At 47.6% G+C, this 24608-nt stretch overlaps 1 protein-coding gene across 1 annotated transcript; it reads right to left on the reverse strand.

The window, feature by feature from the left end:
- Positions 1–1097: 1097 nt before the first annotated feature.
- On the reverse strand, positions 1098–22019 carry LOC311360890 (solute carrier family 25 member 36-A). Its single transcript, XM_084480987.1, has 7 exons — positions 21558–22019; positions 19689–19853; positions 15766–15843; positions 12331–12431; positions 6928–6994; positions 5277–5566; positions 1098–4310 (listed from the first exon to the last, which is right to left on the reverse strand). Exons 1-7 carry the CDS (start codon positions 21596–21598, stop codon positions 4117–4119), a joined length of 936 nt encoding a protein of 311 aa, XP_084337113.1. The 5' UTR covers positions 21599–22019; the 3' UTR covers positions 1098–4116.
- Between the last annotated feature and the right edge of the window lie 2589 nt (positions 22020–24608).

Below are 24608 nucleotides of genomic sequence, written 5' to 3' on the forward strand. Positions count from 1 at the left end.
GGGGGCAACAGACTGAAGGTTAGAGGGGCACAGGTCGGGAGAGCAGCTGGGTGTGAGGTGACCACGTATCTCACCCCGTTGGATAGTATGTTAAAGGTGACATATTACACCACCAGGCGGGAGTGTGATTAGCCGTTTTGAAAATGTGCCGCTTCTGACATCACAGGTGGGCGTGTCCACCTAGATTTGTGTGCTGGATAGATCAGTCTAGCCTACCCAGCCTACCCAGTGGGACTGTGGCAAACGTTGCTCGTCTATCATCTGTCACACATCTCGGTGGACACGCCCACCTGTGATGTCAGAAGCGGCACATTTTCAAAAACGGCTTATCACACCCACACACCTGGTGGTGTAGTATGTTGAAGTGAGATGAAGAGGATGATATAGGACAGGTGTAGTCAGCAGGTGCATGGAGGAATTTGTGTATGTCAAAATCGATTCCTTTTTACAAAGTAGTGAACATAATTGGGAGGGAGGGAAGTGAGGGAATCCAGGAGGTTGGAGAAGTTAGAAAAACGTTTTTGCCTGGGTCAGAGAAGGAAGATTGAACCTTGGATTGAAAGAAACCTTTAAGCTGCAGATCAGTCATTGAGTAGGCCTACATGTAGTCATTGAGAAGGCCTACATGTACAGTCATCAGTCATTGAGTAGGCCTACATGTACAGTCATCAGTCATTGAGTAGGCCTACATGTAGTTATCGAGGTCTACATGTACAGTCATCAGTCATTGAGTAGGCCTACATGTAGTCATTGAGTAGGCCTACATGTAGTCATTGAGTGAAGGCCTACATGTAGTCATCAGTCATTGAGTAGGCCTACATGTAGTTATCGAGTAGGCCTACATGTAGTCATTGAGTGAAGGCCTACATGTAGTCATCAGTCATTGAGTAGGCCTACATGTAGTCATTGAGTAGGCCTACATGTAGTCATTGAGTGAAGGCCTACATGTAGTCATCAGTCATCGAGTAGGCCTACATGTACAGTCATCGAGAAGGCCTACATGTACAGTCATCGAGTAGGCCTACATGTACAGTCATCGAGAAGGCCTACATGTACATGCAGAGTGTTGCGCCCTCAAATCAAACAACACAGACATCTCAGCTGCAAATAGTTTTATTGACCTTTTATCCAAAAATCAAAAACAACAATGGAGCCGTCATAAACATTTTGTTTTGCTAGATAATGCACCACGGACATGTCTGTAGAATTGTAGTATTGGCATAAATACAGTTAAATCATACAAAATAAAATGTCAAAAAGAGTTCATTTTGAAAGTGCTCACTCGAGCACTTGCATAGCACGGGCCGTCTTTGTCACATTTTGGTAATTTCACATCAGGCGTCGATGCTTTCGGAGGTATATCAGCAAATGCTTCCTCAACCTCAAATTTATCAACCTCGTGGAAGTCTAGCCCACTGGAATTTTATCCGCACGATCATTTGAGAATATAGCCGTGGGCTAATTCAGCTGGGACGGACCGGTGAGATCGTACCGTTAAAACTCTATCGAGGGCTCCGCTTGGGACATTTCCAGACTGTTACACAAGGCAAAGTTGAATTTAAATCAAGATGAGGTCTTTGAAAGCAGCATCACTGTCTTGTCCTTCAACATCAACCACAGAAAGGACTAAATTATTCTGCTTTTTGGGCCTCTCTAAGAAAACATCAACATACGACAAGGACGTTAAATAGAGTTAAGAGTTAAATCAAGGATCGCTTTCTACACACCACACTGTCTATATAACGTAGAAACCGTGTCCAAAGTACAGTTCAAGGGGTGAGGCGTATTTGCATTGCCTTATCTACAAAAGGAAAGCAGGTCAATCCCGTAATGAACGTCTCCCAGACCCAGGGGGGTGGGGGGGGGGGGGGGGGGGAACGTGCGTTGGATGACGATATCAGATATCAATCGATTGAAAGAATGCATGGAAAACGTGCAACGAAGACGTTTTCACTTCTATTTACCTAGAGACCAACGAGTGACCGATGCCTGACCTACCTGTCGCACGGACAGGTAGCACAGTGCGACGCAGTAAAGCCGACGCGCAGAGAAAACGTGTGCGTCTTTGAACAAAAGTAAAACCGAACTAAAAAACAAACAAAAAAATAAACACACAACACCGTGTTGCAAGAAGGTTAAATCGGCAAACCATGAACCCACCTCGACCAGCTTTAGTGGTTCAGTGGATCCAAAGCCAAACGTGAAAAAAGAAAACGTGATGCACAGATATGTAGGCCAATAATACACACACGCACGCGCGCGCACACACACACACACACACACGTACACACAAATGAATATCCTACACACAAGTGTGGAATACCCACTGTCCAAACTGTACAATATATATATATATTATCAGAAATGTTGAGCAAAATACCTTTTCAATATACATGAACACCGGATTTTGTGGTTTTTCTTTACAATGTACAAGGTTCAGATTTGTCACACAGTAAAATGCGAAGCACAAGCCCTCAAAGGCCACGAAAGTGCATCATATAACATAACATAACATAACATCAGGTGGGAAGCCACTGGAGGAAGAGACGCAGCCCCCGCATGGGCGACGCCGCTAACACTGTGGAGAGAGAGCCGTCACTCCAGACCTCGTGTGTCACGACATGAAGGAAACACAGCAGGGTGAACCGACCTCGGGGTAAAAGGAATACACTCACGGAGATCACTCGATCCCAGTCAAACACCGTGCATTCACGGATGTTCGCGCACACTCGCTCACACACACACACACACACACACACACACAAAAGTGTTACACACAGTCCCAACACACACACGTCCCACGACACTCTCAAGCGGGCGAACGCACATGCACACGCACACACACGCACACCATATTTGGAAACAGGGACCTACAGTCACTCCTATGCTTGTAGTTCTTTTGACAAATATCTCCACTGGTTAACACCCTGTACAAGGCACCCACCACGTACTCAACACAGAAGACACAGCAGCTTCAGTTATGTCCGTCTCCCCCCTCCAACCCCCCCCAACCCCCGTGCAAACAGTTCAGGTTCAATGAGAGCGGGACCGACCGGTCATCTAGTGACTGAGCACCGCCTACTTCCACACACACGGAGCGCCAGGCGCCAGGCACCGGGCGCTACGCAACACGCAACACGCTCGCGTGGCCGACCCACGCGAGCGTGATCAACGAGCGAGCCTTGAGATTAAATGGACGATAACACTGGTTCGTGTCTGAGGCATCTTTTCAGGTGACGAGCGGGTTCTCTTTTCTTTTTTTTTTGAGCTCTTACTTGGGAGGAGGTACTTGTCGGGGTGTGAACCCCTCAGAGCCCGCGTGGCGGGGCGGGGCCGGGGGGGGCCGCATGCCGGGAGCGTCAGGGAATGCTTGGAGACAATCTCTCTGTAGTGCACCGGAAGAGCCGGGAGCCGCGTTTCTGTACCAGCTGACCGTCGCCGTGTTAATAAGCGTGTATATAGCAGTAGCGGCGGAAAAAACGCTTTTGTGTTTGTTAGTTTTTTTCTTTTACATTCTCCCCGATCCCACCGCATCCTGCATCCTCTGCCCTCATTTCGCCGGCTCAGTAGGCTTATTAGATGAATGAGGCCAGGGGGAGATGACTCTTCCACAGTGGGAAAAGGCGTCTTCTTCACACTCGGGAGGAGGAGGAGGAGGAGGCGGGAAATGTGACAAAAGTTAAAAACAAAAAAACTTTCAAGAGATTTTTTCTCAACAAAAAAAAAATTTGCAACGTAAACGTTTTGGTTTTTTGCGACATCGACCACCGCTGTGTAAAAATCCAGACTGTAACCAAGCATTCCCGCTTCACATTATCACCTCCGTCACAGAGCGAAGACAACAGACTTAGTGCTCCTTCCGACGGAAGGAGGAGGCCCAGGAGAGCCTTGGTGGACATTCCGAACGCTGTTGGGAACGCCGCCTCCTCCTCCTCCTCCACCACCACCACCATCACCATCTTCTCCTTTAACCAACTTTTCCTTCCTTTCTTTTCTTTGTCTTCTACGTCTGGCCAGAGAACAGTTGTCGACCACTTCCCCCGTGTCACAGAGAGCAGCCGGCCGACCGTGGAGGGGGGGGGGGGGGGGTGGTGGGGTGGGGGGGGGGGAAAGCAGCTAACTGTGCAGCAGGTAGACGACCAGTTCGTAGGTGGCCATCATGATGGCCGTGTTGGGGATCTGTCGGACCAGGTGGGTGGTGAGGCCGCGGTACAGCGCCCGGTAGCCCTCCTCCCGGGGCACCTGGACCAGGGTCTGGAAGAAGGAGCGGTACTTGGTGCCCTCCTCTCGTAGCCGCGTCCGGATCACCTCTGACGGGGGGGGGGGGGGGGGGCGAGAGAGAGAGAGAGAGAGAGAGAGAGAGAGAGAGAGAGAGAGAGAGAGAGAGAGAGAGAGAGAGAGAGAGAGAGAGAGAGATAAATAAAAACACACATACAGAAAAAAAAGACGAAAACAAAAAGAAGCAGAGAGAAAGCTAGAGGAAAAAAATCTAAATAGAAAATAAAAAAGGAGATAAAGGAGAGAGCGGAAATCTAAATAATCGTACATTAACCAAATGGAAGTGAAGGGCGTTGTTCGGGGGGTTGTGTGAACGTGGACCAGGCGTCGAACCGTCACATGACCACCAACGACCCACTGAGCCGTCGGCTTCCAACGGGATCACGACCGGGACGCTCACCAGTCAAGAACACACCGCCCGTCTCTCAGTCTCATAGTCCGTGCGTGTGCCTATGTGTGTGTACCTATGTGTGTATGTGTGTGTGTGTGTGTGTGCGTACGTACCTACTTACGTACGTACGTGCGTGCGTGTGCCTATGTGTGTGTGTGTACCTATGTGTGTGTGTGTACCTGTGTGTGTGTGTGTGTGTGTGTGTGTGCGTACGTGTGCCTATGTGTGTGTGTACCTATGTGTGTGTGTGCCTATGTGTGTGTGTGCGTACGTACCTACGTACGTGCGTGCGTGTACCTATGTGTGTGTGTGCCTATGTGTGTGTGCCTATGTGTGTGTGTGCGTACGTATCTACGTATGTACGTACGTACGTACGTGCGTGTGCCTATGTGTGTACCTGTGTGTACCTGTGTGTGTGTGTGTGTGTGCGTACATACCTACGTACATGCGTGCGCCAATGTGTGTGTGTGTGTGTGTGCCTATGTGTGTGTGCGTGTGTGCATCTGCTCCTGTGTGCGTATGCGTCTGCGTGTGTGCGTCTGCGCCTGCGCCTGTGTGTCTGCGTGTGTGCGTATGCGTGCCCGTGTCTGTCTCTCCCCCTCCTCACCGTGCGGGTACGCCAGCGACGTGGCGCAGGTCTTGGACGTGGCGGCCGCCAGCATCATGCCCACAAAGTCGGAGGCGTCCTTCACCGTCTCCTCCTCCTCGTCCATGTGCGCCTGCGCCTTGGCCTGCGAGAGCCGCCGCTTGATGCTCTCGTAGATGACGAAGTGGATGACCGTCTCCGAGATGCCGGCGTAGGACGCCGACATGCCGCGGTAGAAGCCCTGCAGGCCGTCCGCCCGGTACACCCGCCGCACGCACTCAAAGGCGTTCATGCGTCGCTCGCCCCGATTCCTGTGGGTGAGGCCGAGAGAGAGAGAGAGAGAGAGAGGCAGAGAGAGAGAGAGAGAGAGAGGCAGAGGCAGAGGCAGAGAGAGAGAGAGAGAGAGAGAGAGAGAGAGAGAGAGAGAGAGAGAGAGAGAGAGAATGTCAGGGCGTGGTGGACGTGGTCACGCTGTGGGTCTGTGTTATGTTTTGTGCGCTGAAGCCTGTGGTGACGTGCGGTAACCCCCGACCCTCACAACACATCAAGAGCCAGCGCACCCAAAACCAGTTTGTCTTTGTTTAGAACGTGACGTCATTTGTCTTATACTTTGACCGTCAACTTGGAATGCTAGAATGGCATTCATCACTGTGGCTGAAATAGGTCCCTCATTCAGAGAAAGATGGGGTCAAATCCTATGTTTTTGCTCATTCTCTTTCTGGATGTTTGTCACCATCAGAGTAGACTCACATCAATTGTGAATTCATGTGACCGTATACACTCTATATATACTATATATATATAGAGTGTATATACTATACACCCTGCACCCGGACACTTGTATAATGCTACGGTGTGTGTGTGGGGGGGTGCAGCTCCGTCTGAGCAGCGATGTATTTAATGTCCACATCCGAGTGAGGCTTAAGGCTTAAGCTTGTTGCATATGAAAGCCGCCACACACCGTACCGTTATAGTGTAACGTCACGGTGTGTGTGGCGACTTTCATATACAACATCAACATCTCTTATTATTACGCTCATACACAACGACGGTACTAAAAAAAGTAGCATCAAGTTGCCGTGGGAACACACAACACAATTTCTTTTATTTTTTAATCGCATTAAGTTGAAATCCCAGCAGAAACGCCACTGGTCCACTGGCTCTTTAAGGCAACACACTGCGAGCATGAGAGGTGCTTTTGTTGACCGTCAACAAACCGAGTGAAATAAAAACCAAAACACCACAGACAACGCTACCCCAGCAGAGACAGCAGCAGTAGTAAGGCCTAGAGATCGACCCATATATGCCGATATTATCGACCGATATTTGCGTTTTTATGTGTATCGGCTGATTTTTTCCGCTGATTCTTATTTTTATTTGGCATGATTTACAGACAGTTCAATAAATGTTCCTTTTTTTAAATTGAGACTTGTAACATTTGTTATCATCATTGTGTCATTTTTATGATGTAAACTGAGGGATCAAAATCAGTATCGGCTCCAAATATCGGCTCAAGAAAAATCGCTATCGGTGTATCTGCCATCGGCTAAGGAGGCTGATGAACAAAAAATAAATAAAATCGGTATCGGCACTAAAAAAAATTCCATATGGGTCGACCCCTAGTAAGGCCTTCACTTAAGACAACGGGAGCAGAGAACAGAGCGCTAGTCACCTGGCGTCCAGCTGGAGGCGTGTCTTGATCAACCAGATGGGATTGGTGGCAGTGATGGCGGTGAACCCTGGGAAACGGAGTTCAGAGGTTCAGACAGCGGCAGGGACGACCACCACACAGTAGTACTACTACACACACACCAGAGCACACAGCGGAGCTGGCAACAACTCTAGAACACTCTACGCTTCTAGACTAGGAGCCGGGCGGTGGAAGCACTTCACCAAACAGGATCAATCGGGCGGCATCAGAGTGGAACGGGATACGTGGAAAGGTGTTTGCGTACGTTTTAGTGCATGAGGGAGAGAGAGAGAGTCTAGACCTCACGGGCGAGGGCAGATAAGGAATGGGGCGGGGCGGGGGATGAAGTCAATGGACGCCTTATCTCTTAATGCTTTTCTAAATTAGTTATGAGCCTATTGATCCTCTTTGGGTGAAAGACTACCCCAGGTCTATTCCAAACCGAGCTAATGTGCTGTAACTTAAACCACCACTTTCACAGAGTATTAAATCGAAATGGTTCTTGAGTTGGAAAAACTGAATTGGGTTTATTGCTATATAATTAGCTGCTTTAACTGCCCCGTGTAAAATATGGTCTTCATTCATCAAGTACAAGTATAATTCGGCAGTTATGGTCGCTGCAAGAGGCTGCTTGTGATGTATCCATTATGCACCCGTAACCTTTCATTACGGCTTTATAAATAGTGTACCAGAACGCCATTTACATGTCAGATCATACATCATGCATCAATATTAGTCTTGGCCCTGCAGTAGCTATAGCCCAATCATGGCAAATTAATCTTTCATGATAGAAGAAATTAAATTATGCACGTTGGCATTTCTTCGCTCATAGAGGGAGTGAAATTTTGGCCATATGCCCAAAAAAAATAAATAAAAAGGCATTGGGTAGCAAGAGGGTAGAAAAGACAAAATGGCGGCAGGCTCGTCAATTATTCAAGTGTGCTAAACTGGGAAGTTTCCGATGCCGAAGTAGCGAGGGGGGGAAACACGAGCTGAGCTGAGCCGCCGTCCAACCCCGATGATGCACTCACTGCACCGCCTGTCGCCCAACAGTCGGGCTCGGAAAAATGAGAGTACATCTCAAAACGTGGGGGATGCGGGTCTGACCGACCCACCGCAGTGGGGTGTGTGTAGTCTGACAAGTAAAGTAAAAAAAACACTTCAACAAGAGGTGATCGAATGAAACAATAAAATAAGGTGCTACTCGGCAAAAACAAAACAAAACAAAACAAACGACTTTAAAAGACGCTGTCTGCGCTCCGCTGTGTCACAAGTGCAGTTCCACGCTGAGCCTAGCAGGGGGCGGGGCGGGGGGGGCGAGTCTGTTGGCGACTAGTGTGACAAGCAACGCACTACGACACTAGAGAGAGGATGACGAGAGTCTGAGGTAGAGGGAGCATAGGAGGCAACACCGACAGACGGAGAGAGAGGGAGAGAGAGAGAGAGACAGAGAGACAGAGAGAGAGAGAAAGAGAGAGAGAGAGAGAAGAGGCATGGGGGTGGATGGAGGTAACGTCTATGGCAGGTACTCACGAGGGAGGGGCAAAGCTCCTCCAGCTTCCTCCTCCTGCAGATATTAGGGGGGGGGGGGGGGGGGGGGGTTCAGATGGTGGGGGGGGGGGGGGGGGGGGGGGGGGGTAACCCACCCAGTCACACAGAGGTGAAAGCTTCACAGGAAAGCCCTAATATAGACACAGGCTTTTCTGTACCACCGTCAACACACACGCAGCAGTCAGAACAGACCAGCCCCCGCCCCCACCTCATTCATATTAAATCGAGAGGAGATGAGTGGCAGGTCACTCCTCCACTCATCTTTCCCCTGACGACTCAGATGTCCCTTTAGGTCCCGCCCCGCCCTCTCACCTACTGATGAATTATATATAAAGGTTTCTTAGAATAAAGATGGTCAGATCAGTGTTTCCCCTAGATTTTTTTGTAGCAGCGGTGCTGTGCAACGCTAACCTAGCAACGCTAGGGGGGTCCGGGGGCATGCCCCCCCCCCATAAGAAAATTTTGAAAAAGAACCCTTTAAATGGTTACTTCTGGTGAGATTTTTTGGGGAAATTTTTTACAGATTGAGCTTCCAAATATGACAGAGTCAAGGTATCTGCTGAGACCAGATCATTGTGCAAATGTGCCTTGAACTTGGCAGAAACTAAGTTCATCTTTGATGTTCATTTTAGCTATTTTTAGCTATTTCTTTGATATTTATCATAAGCCTTAGAAAAAAAGATCCAGCAGCAGCGCACCGCCACTGCAAAAAAAAAATTTGCAACAAAAAAAATATATATATTTTTTTTTTTGCATATAGTGCATTTAGGGGAAACACTGGGTCAAAGGTTGGCTGGATAATAAATAAAGTAAATCCAACTCACGCAAGATGAAGCCCTGATACTTGATATGTACGCCCCCCTAACCCAGTCAGAAAATAGATTGATGTGTTTGGATGTTAGTTACCATCGCCTCACAATCCACGGCCACAACAGAGCGGACTCCGATCAATCGTGAATTGATGAAGAGAGAATGAGGCACTAGGGAGAGAGAGAGAGAGTGTACCGGACGTGTTCCTGGGGAAATTAAATCCTGAAACTAAATCGCGGGGAGACTCTGTTGGACCGTCGGTCTTAAAGCCGACGGTCTTACAGGACGTGGTGAGTGACGGGGACACAGGTGGAAATGCTAACCTTGTCATTCTGCATTTTAAAATGTTTCCGTGGATGGTGATGAAATACAGAGAAGGGGATGTCACTGGCAGGGTTATAAAGTATGGATGAATGCACCGCAAAATAGAACGGAGGAAAACTTGATACAAAAAAAATATTGGGAAAAACAACACAACATTCTTTTTTCCAGGCTTACATTGATCTAGAAAGAACTGGATTCAAACAATATGAAGAGGGGCAAAGTGTCAGTCCTGCTAAAGGCCATTTGCTTTTGCTTACCCAATATTAAACTATAACCCTTGGAGCTGCTAACACAATAGTCCAATATTGACATTACCAGTTCTGACTCTGACTGAGAGAACGCACAGAAAGAGGATCGTATGCAACTACAGGAACGAGAAGAATCTAAATTTAAAACCAAGATGTTCTTAACATCGTGACCTACGTATCAGCGTTTGGGTTGTTTTTAGAAGCCATGTTGCAATAGACCACTGCAGCTGTTTGCACACTTATATTAAAACACACACAATATTAAAAGAGGGCCTATATGTGGGTCTAAGCCCTGGTGCAACTCCAGGAATACCACGGGGAACAGTGCGTCTTTCTCCATACGACTTTGGCCTACATTCATAGACACCACACATCCTCCAGAATAGCAACTGGCAAGAGATGGGAACTTGCAATAGGAGGACTAACGACAAGAATTGGCATGAATCACAAAATGTCGTCTATGATAGATTGTCTGTTAGCATTGTGACCTTGAAAAGCCCTGTAAGCCAATACAAAGGTACTTAGAAGACTAATCACCTCACTAATCCATAATCTAGTACGTCCTTTTTTTTTCCAAGTATTCTATTAAACACTTCCATGATTATAGCTATTTGGGTCAGTTAGGCTCAAGGTCACCAGCAGCAGCAGCAGTTCTACTTCACGCTGGTGTATAAATATTGGCAGCTGGAATAGCAACAGAAACGTATCTCTACGCAGGGGAAAAAAGCCCGGCCTCCTTCTACAAAGTCATTGTGTCAAGTTAACAAAACTAGGCTAAGATGTGGTTAAAAGAATTAGTGAAAAAAAAAAAAAAAAAGTATACGAAAAGAATGGGATTCTCTCCCCCACCCCCCCCCCCCCCCCCCCGATGAAATGACGGAACATCTTTCTAATGGAGGATGATGAACGGAAAAATGACGACCGCGGCGGACGCAGCTCTCTCTCACACACACCCTGACAAGGTTAGCATTTCTCGCGCGCCGACGAGAACTAAAAAGAATTCGGCTCAGGAATCTCCCTCGAGTCCCTTATCGGATTCAAACTTTTGTTGGTCTTCATTGTGTTGTGAGCGGCGGTGGCACGGCCAGCACGCCAGCACCGCCGCCGCCCCCGCCGCCGCCGCCGCCGGGTCTAGAGACGGACAGCGGCGCCCGGTCGTCACGAGGCCGTGGAAGCGACTACGACGACCACCCAGAGCCCCCCGTTAATCACTGTAAACATTGCAGAGACTAGACAACGCAGTAGACAAATGCACCATGGTTATCATCATACCAGTGTAAAGGAAATGGGGTGCTACCTTAACTCGTCCGCCCGAGTGCCGGGGGGGGAGGGGGGGAGGGGGGCCCAGCTGGGCCCCAGCTGTGGCCGTGCTTTCTCCTCTAAACACACACACAGAGCAAAGGAGGGGGGCCCAGGCAACACTGTTCAAGTAACAACTGGGATGTTAAACCATATCATGGGTGGTGGTGGTAGGGGGGGGGGGGGGGGGGGGGTGGGCCGTGAAGAAGACGTTTTAAAACAAGGGGGGGCGGGGAGGGGGATGGAGATTCAAAAAATATAAAATAAAAAGAGCGGGACAAGGACAGGACAAGATGGAGGAGGCGGGGGGGTGACAGTGGGTGGCCATGTGTTGGAGGAAAGCACAACCCAAACTTTAAGGACCTCGTCAGGGTTTCTTGTCAAAAAGGGCTGATTTGGATTTCGACATCCAGCAGCCGTAACCGGTTTTACCACAGTGGAGCGTGTGCGGGATACGGTCCCGTCTGGAGATGACCTGATAAAGTGTGTGTGTTACAGAGTACCTGCGGCAGAGATGAAATCTCTCGGTAGTAAACTTGAGTGGAGATTAATTTTAGTTTACGAGCTGACGCCGGTGATAAGTATTCACCGCGTTGGTTATGAGAACAGTTCATCAAAGCAAGTCCATTGTCTAGGTCGAGTAATTACGTTTTATAGTTAGTGTTAGTTAGTTATGTGTTATGTAACTCCTTTGATCCTGAGAGTCTTAAATTGTGCTTTCGTATTATTCTCATATTGGAGGGGGCTAGAGATATGAACCATAAACAAAACTAGCATTCTGCTTTAGCATACATCGCTAAAGAAACAGAAAAGAATGAACCAAAATGAACCACACATTCTAAAACAATCTTCTTACACAAACCATTTCTATATGGGGGAATGTGAAACGTAGATATATATATATAAAAAAAAGTATTTTCGATGCACCTACAATAAAGATACAAACTGGAGTAAGTTTGCATTAAGAAGCTTGACAGTGAGCTACACCGTCCAGCTGCTGTCAGACAGACTGACTGACACACATAAACAAACAGACAGGGACAGACCGACAACAGACAGGTAGACAGGTAGACAGGTAGGGGGGGGTGGGGGGGGGCGGGGGGGCTGGAGTGGAGGGGAGGGGGGGAGGGGGGGGTCTAGGAGGAGGGGTTACCTGCGAGTCCGGCCGACACCATGTGCACCTGGGTGGAGTCGGGCTCCATCACTCCGTTCAGCTTCTCCTTGGCGTAAGAGTAGGCGGCAAAGTAGATGGCCCTGCATCGCCAGAGACAACGAGACAACACACAGACACAACGGTGAGGGGACGCGTTCAGACACGGCGGGTGATGTCGCTGACGCTTTTATCCGAAAGCGACTAACAACCATTCATTCACACATGCACACGCACACACGCACACACACACACACACACACACACACACACACACACACACACACACACACACACACACACACACACACACACACACACACACACACACACACACACACACACACACACACAGACGGTGGCGGCGGAGTCGGCCACGCAAGGCTGGGGTCGGCTTAGCTCAGGAGGTAGAGCAGGTCGACATGTAACCTGGAAGGTTGATAGTTCGATCCCCCGGCTCCTGCTAGTGTCGAGGTGTCCCTGATGCGAGACACTAAACCCCTAACTGCTCCTGACGAGCTGGCGGTCGCCTTGCATGGTTACCGTTAGGGCTCCTTGATTATGGAAAAAAATCATAATCACGATTATTTTGGTCAATATTGAAATCTCGATTATTCAAACGATTATTTATTTTTGAGTTTGAAAACACGATGCATTTATTCATAATTTCTCTCCAAAAAAAACACTTTGTAAATGAGAACTTCGAAATTTCCCCTTAAAAATATACACAAAATGGTCAAATAGAAAATAAGAGATATGAATCCAGCAATTTCTATTAAAAAAAATAAAAAACATTTTTAATAGTTTCAACTCGATTATATTAGTTTGGTGATTGTTTCACTCTGAAATCGAAATCGCGATCAAAATTTGATTAATCGCCCAGCCGTAGTTACCATTGTGAGTCGCTTTGGATAAAAACGTCTGTTAAATGCCCTGAATGTAAATGCAAGGCGGGTCAGTACGACAGCCAGTCAGGGTGAGGGCGTCTCGCTCAGGGACACACTCGGCACTCGACTAGGAGGAGGAGCCGGGGATCGAACCAGCGACCTTCAGGTCACCACCAGCCAACCGGCTCCGCCTCCTGAGCCACTGTCTCCCGCCCTACACAAACAGCACCAGCACCGCGGGATAACAAGCGTTATAACAATGGTTATGTAGGTGAAGGGCAAGGTCAAGGTCACAACACCACCGGGGGAGTGAAAAAAAATAGAGCAGGATATGAATTACTAACAGACGTAGAAGTGTCCCGCTCAAACAAACGGTGTGCAGGCGAGCAGGAGACTAGAATACATGCGGAGGGGCCAGACACCACCGCGGAGAGCTTATCTCGCACCCTGTTTGCGTACGAGAGTGCACGTGGGTCTGCACGCGTGTGTGGGCACGTGTGTACGTGTGTGCACAGCGCAGCCCGGTCCCCCTGACAGCCTTGTTCTCGCTGTGCAGAGGCTCTGACGTGTTGGTTCCAAACAGCCCGCTCTAGGACGAGGGTTAAGTGAAGCCAGAGTCTGTACGCAGACTAAACCCAGAGCGCTGAGAGAGCCTCCTCCTACACGTCACGCTGGACCCCTGGTGGGGCCCCTGTAGCATCTGTGTGTGGGTCTGTGTGTGTCTGTGTGTGTGTGTGTGTGTGTGTGGGTCTGTGTGTGTCTGTGTGTGTGTGTGTGTGTGGGTCTGTGTGTGTCTGTGTGTGTGTCTGTGTGTGGGTGTGTGTGTGTGGGTGTGTGTGTGTGTGGGTCTGTGTGTGTGGGTCTGTGGGTCTGTGTGTGTCTGTGTGTGGCGCAGTGTGTAACTCATCTGTTGTTTTTTTATTATATAACAACCACGTCTCTGTGATATTGTTGGCAGGAGCTGCTTGCTGCTTGGAAATTCTCTCTCCCATTTCTGGCATTCGACAACAAGCCATGATGCTTCAATATCACCCCCCCCCTTCCCCCTCCTCCCCCCTCCCTCCTCCCTCACTATGAAGGAATAAACAATGTTGGGAATTTTTTTGTGCGTCATGCAAACAATAGAAAGGCTACTCCATTCGGTCGACCTGGTGCGTTTGCCAGGTCATGTCGACCTATGTGTCTTAGCACAACCAAAATAAAGTGTACAAGCTTGCTGATGGAAAGAGGCACTAAAAACAAATGCCATCCATCACATACAGCAGTGTAGTGGAAGTCTGTGGTCCAGCAGTTGAATGAGCCCATCCAATATTTTATAGGGAAAATAAATAATCTGATATTGTTTTATTGGGCTCACTCCTTATGCAATAATAGTTTCCTACAGTTTAGTTTCATGCTGGCATGGTCAAATGTTCTGTTCCACCTTCACAGCTGGACAGAAAGCACACACACACACACACACACACACACACACACACACACACACACACACACACACACACACACACACACACACACACACACACACACACACACACACACACACACACACACACTTTTGTTCAAAATGAGCGCTGAGTAACACTGATCCAAATAGCAATGTGGTTGAGAGGAGCATTAGGTAATAACGCTGATATAGACCACAGCAGAGAGATATGTGACAACGACAGGGAAGGCCAGCGCTTCTGGTCTCTAGGGAGAACCAGCCAGTCAGCGCTTTGGTACGGCCCGGCGTCTGGTCTCTAGGGAGAACCAGCCAGCCAGCGCTAAGACAAAACTCGCATGCCCAACAGTGGACGACATCCACAACAACAGACCCAGCCTATTATAAAACATCTGCATCGGGATGCTGCGCGACGACATTACAGGTCACATGACCAGCCGACCGCTGCATCACAGCTGACCAGCTCCTGATGCTGCTGCTGCTGCTGCTGCTGCTGCTGCTGCTGCTGCTGAGTGTAAAGCCTCTTATGCAACGAGGAACAGCCCCGGAGCCAACAGAAGCTAACCCACTGGAATCATTCATCTCCTCCGCCTGGATAAGAAGAAGGCCAGCCTGCTAGCAGCCTCCATGAGGACTCTCCGGCTTTGACGCCGTCATCGCTCTGTTTGCTCTCTGGGTTTTCCTACTTTAACGTTAAGCCGACCCACAGAGTGAAACAGATAAATACATAAACCATGGTCAAAATGGTTCACATATTAATATTTTCGAGTCCTACGCATGGTTTTAAAAACCTGCTGTTTGAGGCATTGCTGCTGACGCAAATGTGGCTTTCTGCCCCCCATTTAATCAGTCCAAGAGGAAGGTTTCCCATGTGATAACGATAACGATAACAATGCTTGATTCCCTAGCGTCACAAAGGGGTGTGTGTGTGTGTGTGTGTGTGTGTGTGTGTGTGTGTGTGTGTGTGTGTGTGTGTGTGTGTGTGTGTGTGTGTGTGTGTGTGTTCGCGTGTGCGTGTGTGTATCCTACATGGTTAAGGCAGCTGTGATGACGCAAAGCTATAAAGTCCAATCAGAGGAGGACTTTGGACCTTGACGCAATACATACCTGGACGGTGCCACGCCCACAAGGTTAGGTCCCAGGCCGCGGAACAGCGAGCGCGGTCCTTCTCTCTCCAGGATCAACCTAGACACGAGGAGGGGGGAAGGGAAAACAAGAGTTTAACCCTGAACGCTTTCAGATCCATTACTATCAAAGTGAAAAACATGATCCGAAAATCAATGCTTCAAATCGATCATCAAGAAACCATAAGGCACCTGACAGAAACATTAAACATTATGTTTAATTTGTGCACTGACGGTGTGTTTATTGAATGACAATCAAGAAAAGTCCAAGTCTAAGAATAGCAACAGCACCATAGCTGATATTGTATCCAAAAGTAAAGGATGAAAAAGGTTCACAGTTTGAAATATGATGAAGAGATGAAATGACCCTGAAAACTTTCTGAATTTACACGATGGGAAATCTTTGTTATGTACTTTCTTATCAGTCATGTCTTTGTTGTATCACAAAAAGGACCAACATTTTATTTGTAAACCAAACATTAGTTATTTCCACCCATCAGCCCTCTAATCGTCATCAGTATGTCATGTTTACTGGATTAAAGCAACGGCTTTGGGTGGATACAAATACAACAGCGCTACTTACACACCGCGATTAAAGCGAGGCCTCAGGGAAAATGCATCCAGATTCCCAATACAGTTCACCCACCGACTCCAAACGAGTCCATTGAACTTTGGTTCACGGACGATAAGCGAAACGTGATCAATACCTCCCATTAACAGAGTTGCAGTAACAGGTTTTCCCTCACGTGGGGGCTCAGATAACACGTCGCTTCTCCTCAATACATCCCCACACCACAGACCAGTCTGGTTGAAAAATAACTCTGCTTATTTGCACAACTCTTCCACACAATCTTACTGGACTTTTCAGAGCTCAAGATAAGAATTCCAGCCCTAAGCCCCTGTAAGCCTGCCCTGCTCCTACAGGGGCTGGAGGGCCGTCCGCCCCGGGTTCCAGAGGCCAAGAGCGGTGCTTGTGCACGGCACAAGACACAAGCTGCACGGCAGCTGTAGCTGCCGCCGTGGCTGGGCCTCACGATGTTCGAGATAAAATGTTGAGCTTGTGTGTGTCATCGTCATCATCTTCATCAACGTCGTCTGCTCCAGTTCTGAATCAGCAATCACCCGACCTGTTTACTTTCGCGGTGTGCAGCTGCAGAGCTGATGGTGATTATTTCGACCACCGCGGTGAACCTATATTTAGTAAGCCTTTCGGAGTGGTGGCGGGGGGGGGGGGGGGGGGATAAACATCACAACATTCAGCAAAGGGTTTAATCACCGTGCATGGGCTTTAACAGATAAGAGAAATCTACCTCAGAAGACTTAAAATCCATCACAGTTTAATATTAAAATGATGGCAGCCGGTTCCAGGAGCTTTCCTTCATGACCATTTATCCATCTATAAGATATTTAACCATTTATTTACCTTTAAAAAGATTTCATTAGAAAGTTATGAAACACACAGAGCCTATGCGGACAACCTTGGGCTGCATTCTGCATTCTGTCCTGTAGCGACGTTTGAATAAACATTCCTCTGTTTGCCTACAGGGCTGGTTTCACCAGCCTCCATTTTGACCTAGTTATCCGTTTGCTACTTCTTACTCATGCTCCTCAATTCTGGTATGTGGAGTGTGAGTGTGTGTGTGTGTGTGTGTGTGTGTGTGTGCCCGTCTATGTGTCTGTCTGTGTGTCAGTGTGTGAGAGAGTCTTGTCCTATCACTACAACTAAATGCCAAAGTTGATCACCTGGCGCTGGTCCAATGTAAATATTATAACAATATTTTAACAACCCAAGGGCTTGACCCGTATTGCATTACGACTAAGACTTATAGTGGTACTATGAAATGAAAGTTTGTCGGTATATCATTGACCGTCAATTCCAATCGGAGAAGCCATTGTAAAATACTACACTGAGATTTAAAGGCTGCTATGGCCGCATTATGAGCCACTGGAAGACACATATTTGTGTTGTGCGACATTTATTGACCAAGCTTAGGATGGACAATTGAAATATAAACCAACAGTCCCGAATATCTGCACCATGTCCACCTTTAGAGCACGCGTGCTGGATCCAAATCGACATATTGACCATCAAGAGGCCTTTTTTTTTTTACAGTGGGAGGTCTGACAATGAACAAGGTTCTTGGTTCTTATCTCAGCCTCCTGATCCCCTAATAGCATGTGTAATGTCAATGTGGACTGTTGATCGTCCATTGCCATGTGGTAGCAATCAAAAATGACCTGCACGCTGTGTGCTGGTTGGCCCGTACGGGACAACGCAAGATAGGATGTAGGTGGAGCTAGTGAGGGGATTCCCAGAAGACAAACACCATCTCTCACTGTGTGATTCAAAGACGATCACACACACACCCACACATACATACATACCTAGCCCGGGAACCAGACCTAATCTCACACGCATGTTTCATTTGTTCTGCAGATAAGGTGTAGCTTCACTCCCATGCAAAAAAGATTTCCGCCCGGTGCGAAATAGACCGAACCAATCATAAACTTTTATCTGATTTGAGGCAGGATGAATACGGTGCAGAGGCGCGCCGTAGAGGCGTTTTCAACAACAACAACAACAAAGATGGCTGCCGCTGATGCGGAGCGGTCTGTTGATTCCACTATCGAGACTCATATTAAACCAACTGGAAGGTATATTTCCACTAAAAGAAGAACCAACGATTGAACTTAAAGCTTTTGTTGAGAAGAAAGATGTCTTCTTTTTTTTTTAGTTGCTCAGTTTGCCCATTGGAGACGCGTCTTGGAAATCGAAAAAATGATCAGACTTCCAGACTAATTGCCGTTTTCAATTTGTCTAGCGATGCCAGGCTAACCCATATAGATCCGTCTTGAATCATCGTGACTTCATGTTCAATCCGGGGATTTTGACTCCACAGTTTAAGTAATTACCAAGACAAGTGCAACAGACTGAAGCTGGAATCCCCATTACCATCAATATTGTCCAATCAGCACAGAGGGTCAACAATGGCTTAAAAAAAATGTTTTACAAGCTAATTTTACGAGCCAATAATGTTTGAAATATGAATATTCATTCAAATGTTTAAACTTTGGGAGTTTGCTTTCTCAGTTTGAAGACAAGAAGTTGGACTTGTTTCTTCAGCACAGACGCAACAGACACACCATCACTTTTCTCTTAACCCCGACCTGGAGAAAAACAAAGAAACCGCCGTTCAAAGGGGTAATGTAGTTTATCGCCCTGTCCTGGCAAATTCCCATCAATCCAAAGTCCACCACCAAGTTTATCAGCTCCTCACTTCAACGTTTCCGAGGAGTGCAGGTCAGCCGGTCCATACTGTAGCTACAGGAACGCGTTGTCTGGCCGTGGTTACCAAACTCACCCTACCTCCGGCACAATAGACAGTCACTACGTCGCCTCAATGGAGGGCGTAATGTCGGCTAATGGGAGAGCGTCAGTCCCCAATAACGCTTGGCTTGCCGGTCTTAACACAAGTCACTCTAGAGTCATGGGACCTCGTCGTTCCAAAGGTCACGTCTGTGACATGACATGGCATCTCTTGAATTGTCAGATTCTGATCCGTATCACGTTCGACCCATTTGTATCACTTTTTCATTCATTCATTCCCCCCCGGTTTATACTGAAAAATAGTGACGTTTACGGCGTAGAATAACGTTGAAGTTCTCTAAAATGGCGCTTTTTTTTTTTCTTGAGTGAACACCCAATAGGTACAGGTACAAAGTATTGTAAAACATTTGTATTCATTATTTACTTGATTCCACATGAAGGTCCACGTTGGAATCGAGTGTGGACAACAATATGCAGTCATACAGTAGTACTAATGAATCATTAGGAGCTTGTTGATTGTATGTTTCGTTAACCCGAAACCCAATCCGATCACATGTTGGTTGGTTGGTCAGACTCACTTGAGACAGTGTATGGGCCCGGGCGGCGACATGCGGGCCACGCTGGCTCCGTTGACGGTGCTGAGCTGCACCTCGGAGATGTAGAAGGTGACGTGGGAGGACTGGAGCCTCGTCTTCACCACCTCCAGAGGACAGGTCAGGATGGCGCCCACCGTGCCCCCGCATCTAGCAGAGAGCAGGAAGGGAACAGACAGCCCAGAAACAGGGAAGGGAAATCGGGGACGGGGGATGGGGACATGGGAGAGGCACAAAGAAGAATTGTGAATTGAGAAATATGCACTTCTTCTTTTCCATTTTATAGTGACGACAGTCACTATAAAATGGACTCAACTTATCTAGAAAGGCCAGGGTCATGATGACCCGCTATTGTGATGGTAAAGAAATATTGTGATTAAAGTGTGACAAGCCACTGAGACGCATGCATTTGATTCCTTTGCACGTTCAATGCTTTGTTTACAGACGAGAAGGATAAGAGGAAGCCAATGCAGAACGTGTCTCCACCCCACGTTCACGGTAAAACCAAATCCAACAACTGGGGATGGTGACATGGGTCTGTGAAGTGGTGAGTGGTGAGTGATACGTGTCCAGTCATGGCTTAGTCTGGCTGTGCTTGTTATGACTGGCAACACACACACACACACACACAATACGACACAGAAGAAAATAACCTTTCTTCTGGTGCCAGTATTTGACCAGATTGTACTCTTCCAAAAAAAACAGCATAGCCTATATGTTGTTTTCAGTTAGGTGTACTGCAATGGCAACAACTGTAGCCGAACAGAATATTCATAACGTAACAATATCGGTTACGATAACCATTGCCCAAAAGCCAGAACTTTCTACGGCCCTAGATTCCCCACGGTGACCATGAGGGCTGCATGGTCGGACTCGACCAGACATTGTTGTCATATGGCCAACCAGCTGGAATGCTATGCTCAACGCGCCTCCAGCAAGACAAACGGACTATTAGTGATCCCCTCGGTGAAACTGAGCTGTATCTTTGTTGTGTTGTTCTGCGTTCTCATCTAATACGCTCGTCTCCTTTTCAATAGCTCCAGCTATATATATACTCTCGCCTTTCCAAAGGGGCAACACACATGTACGCAGGCACTGGAGGCAGGCCGACCTTTAGCCTACTTTCGGGGGCTGTGTGTATGTGTGTGTGTGTGTTGAGCGACATGGGTGACGTGAGTGACGCTTCGAGGGGACGCCTTGTGTGTGTTTGAACGTTTAAATAAAGTATGTTTCTTTACCGCGGTATTTTCATCCCGAGAGACCTTGCGACAACACTAAATAAAAGTATGGCGAGGGGGGGGGGGGGGGGGAACTAGAGAATCGCCTGGTAATCGAACACAATCAATATAAAGGGCCGGCATTGACCCTTAACCCTTTGATTACCGTGTGGCCATCATGTCTGTCAAATACACAAACTGTGTCTGCTCTGCAATTTGGTTTGATAAAGGCTAATCGTCACTCTTTTAGTCTAGTTAAGTCTATTTTTTATAGACAACTACATGCGATTATGTGAATTAGATCTACTAAATGCCACCTTTAAATGTTAACTGCTCACTTGTAAGGCCATTATAAAAAGAGTATAAACCTGATCCAAGGACAATCTCTTGCTTTAAGTAAATATTCTAGCAACAGATCTGAAGTGATGCTGGGGAATATCTTTATGATCGCTGTGTAGAGCAACGACCAGCAGGGGATTCGACCCCCAGTGCGCTACGTTACCATGTAGGTTAACGTGTAGTAGTCTGTAATAACTCACGATCCATTCCCACGGATATATCGACCCGTTTTTCGACACAACGCAGATAACAAAAGTCGACTTATTTCGGGACGAAACGTAACGTTGCTGTTACTTACCCTCCGGCAAACAGATGAACCAGTGTATCCCTTTGGCTCATTCTTTAGCATGCTCCGCGGGGCGACCAGCTAACCCAGGCGGGGTGGGGGGGTGGGGGGGCCGGGGACCGAGTCCGGGCCGACGGAGACGAGGAGCGCCCCTGGGGTGGAAACAACGGCAGATGAATCGACGATGAATCCAGAGCTTCGGGGTCTCGGGTGATTCGGATGCAGGCACAGTGTGGAAGAAGCAGTATTATTATTATTATTATTATTATTCTTCACAGGCCGACATGCCTCCTCTCTCGGGCTTCGAGCACACACCCCCTCTCTCTGGTGCACCGCGGATCTGGTTTCTTCGATCGGATGAGGACTAGAAGGTGGTAATAGTAATAATAATAATGACGCACGGCGGGTGCGGGATATCTTCCTGGATTGTAAAACGGCCCCGCTCCTTGCGAACGGCGCGATTTGTCATCAGTGATCTTGGAACCTCGGCTATCTTATTGCTGCAGTGGGATAAGTGGGAGGGGCTATAGTATTACTGTACAACCATAGGCCGTATAACACGCGCTGCCATTGGCCGGTCGGCCTGCAGACGTCACGCCGTCCCCGCCCGAGCACGCAGCGGTGGCGTGCACAGCACAGCACGCACAGTTACACACAATTTGAATGAACACTGAAGCGTAAAACAGAGGACCTCCAAATCAATTCGTCACCAATTTTTTTTTACAAGTCGTTGACGTTATTATTTATTGTTTGGTCAGGATGATATGGAATGGTATCGAAGTTGTTGGCAGGTTTTGTGAGCTAACCCCAGCTCGTCAGAATCGGACAGACAATTGCATCATGGCTCCAAATATGGAGGCTATTAAAATTAAAGGAGAACTAAAGCCGTTTTTAGATTTCAGTCAAATAAAATTATCCACACCTGCCGAGCTTGCTTTCAAGTGTGTTATAAACAAGTCATAGACACATAACTATGCCTTTATTCAAATAATGTTACCATGTCGAGGCTTCATCGGGAAATGGTCATCGTTCAATGCACTAGTTGTGTATTATTTGCAGCTAGTTGCGTATTAACCCCAACCCGCATACACCTTAACCCACTTGGTCAGCTAGAGAGAGCACGAGAGTACTAGCGTTCATAATTCTATTTGAGTGCCGTAACATTGACATTAGCTGATCACGTTAGCAAAAGTTGGTATGTAGAAACTTCTGGTTTTGGTGATTTGATAACAAGCTGAATAAATGTGCAGCATTTTTTGTAATTGGGGGACTCCAGTTTGACAAGCCGCTTATGACTGACCACCCTTTTGCAAATCCAAATCAGATAAGCAAGTCAACCGATTACTGTAGTCATATGATACAATGCACATGTGCTAGTCAATCTAGTTGGAGTTCAGTATCGGCTTTATGAGTTTATTTAGCGATTGCGTGTCAGGTTTGGTCAAGGCCCTATAGATCATGTCATCCTCCCCTCTTTAACCAGTTGGGCAGCTGCTGCTGCATTCTGTCCCAGATTACTATGGGAAGAATACCAGTAGTAGGACACACTCATTACAATATCAGTCCATCACGAGAGACCCACCGGAATTCCGCTGTCCTCAATTGGCCCAGTTGAAATTCAGTATCTGTCAGACCTCGTGGGGCCTCCCTCCACTACCACCCGCTGAAGGGCCCAGTCGTGTTCAACAGTTGGTATGCAACCAGACCAGGTCCCAGTGCTATGCTCCTGGGGGGGGGGGGGGGCACGACATCACAGGGAGGGTCGGCGCAGCCGTCATGTTATCTTATTGGCCAAATATTAATACTATCAAGTAAATGTTATTAATCCCAAACGAGAAATCTCTTTTTTTTGGGGGGGGGGGGGGGGGGATATGAAATCACTGTCAGTTTTATACTGCTTTCGTTGGCGTCCCAAGTTACTGAGGTTAAAGATAGTTGTGGATATAAAGCACTTGATGTGCCAGTCTGACTGCATTCCGGAGCTCACCCATGGCCGTGAGTCATTAGGTAGGAAACGAAAAGCAAGCCCTTTCAGATACAGCGGTTCCAGCAGTACCCAGGTACTCGTTGTGAGGAGCTCAACCAGCTGTCAGAAGAACCCTGGGCTGAAGAACCAGGCTGTGCTGGAGGGGGTTATACCACACCAACCTGCCAGGGGGTCCCCAGGGAGCCAACAGGGGCAGCTGGAAGAAGCTTGGAAAAAAATGGAAGAGTGTAATTATGGTTTGAGTGAAATAATGGTCTGAAATACGATGGATGAATTCAGAGATGAATTTATGGATTCTAAAGTGCTCATTAAACGTTTTGTGGGAAGGGAAAACTGTGAGAAAGTCCTCCAATTGCACAAGGGTCAAGGGCATGGATTACTTAAGTCAAATTGAATAATTCACCGGGCTGTGCTGTGCTCCGCTGCATTGCCCGGCCAACCGCACATGAGGACTCACTCTTCAAGTTAAAGGAGTCACGAGAAGCCACTGCAGAGCAGGAATTACACTCTGATGGAACGCCAAACGTTCTGAATAACCCGCGTACCGCTGCGTTCCCTCTCCCTCGGGATGGCCTGCTATCCTATATGGCCTCGGCCTTTGTTCCCATTCTCGTTGACCCTATAAAATAACCTATGTGTATAATATGTGTGTGTGCGTGTGTGTGTGTGGGTGAGTGTGAGTGTGAGTGGGTGTGGGTGAGTCTGAGTGGGTGTGTGTGTGTGTGTGTGTGCGCTCATGTAGTTTACTGTCGTATCATAGTGTTCAACTGCCTTTTGTACTGCACATAACCATCATGATAAGATCACTGTCGCATTTGACCTCATTTGGGTATTTCTGTATTTCATGTATGCCGAACGCTGCCACATCATCACCTCATTTCAATACTCACACAGGGGCCCGTTTATTATATCTATATTTGAATGAATGCATTTACTTGAGAGGCAGGCTGAGTCACGCAGATTTAACAAGTAGAAACAAGGTCAAAAATTATTGATTAACAAAGATGAACAATCATCGTCAAGTTTAAAATAGGCCTACTATTATCAGCCATTATTGCTGTTGTACTGCATATGTA

The sequence above is a fragment of the Micromesistius poutassou genome (assembly GCF_964030765.1).
Source record: "Micromesistius poutassou genome assembly, chromosome: 16".
Lineage (NCBI taxonomy): Eukaryota > Metazoa > Chordata > Actinopteri > Gadiformes > Gadidae > Micromesistius > Micromesistius poutassou.

Coding starts and splice junctions, on each gene's coding strand:
- LOC311360890 (XM_084480987.1), bottom strand. CDS start 21,598: ATGAGCCAAAGGGATACACTGGTTCATCTGTTTGCCGGAGG. Junction 15,844..19,688: donor GGGCCCATACACTGTCTCAA/GTGAGTCTGACC, acceptor CCTCGTGTCTAG/GTTGATCCTGGAGAGAGAAG. Junction 6,995..12,330: donor GGTGTCGGCCGGACTCGCAG/GTAACCCCTCCT, acceptor TCCGTTTCCCAG/GGTTCACCGCCATCACTGCC.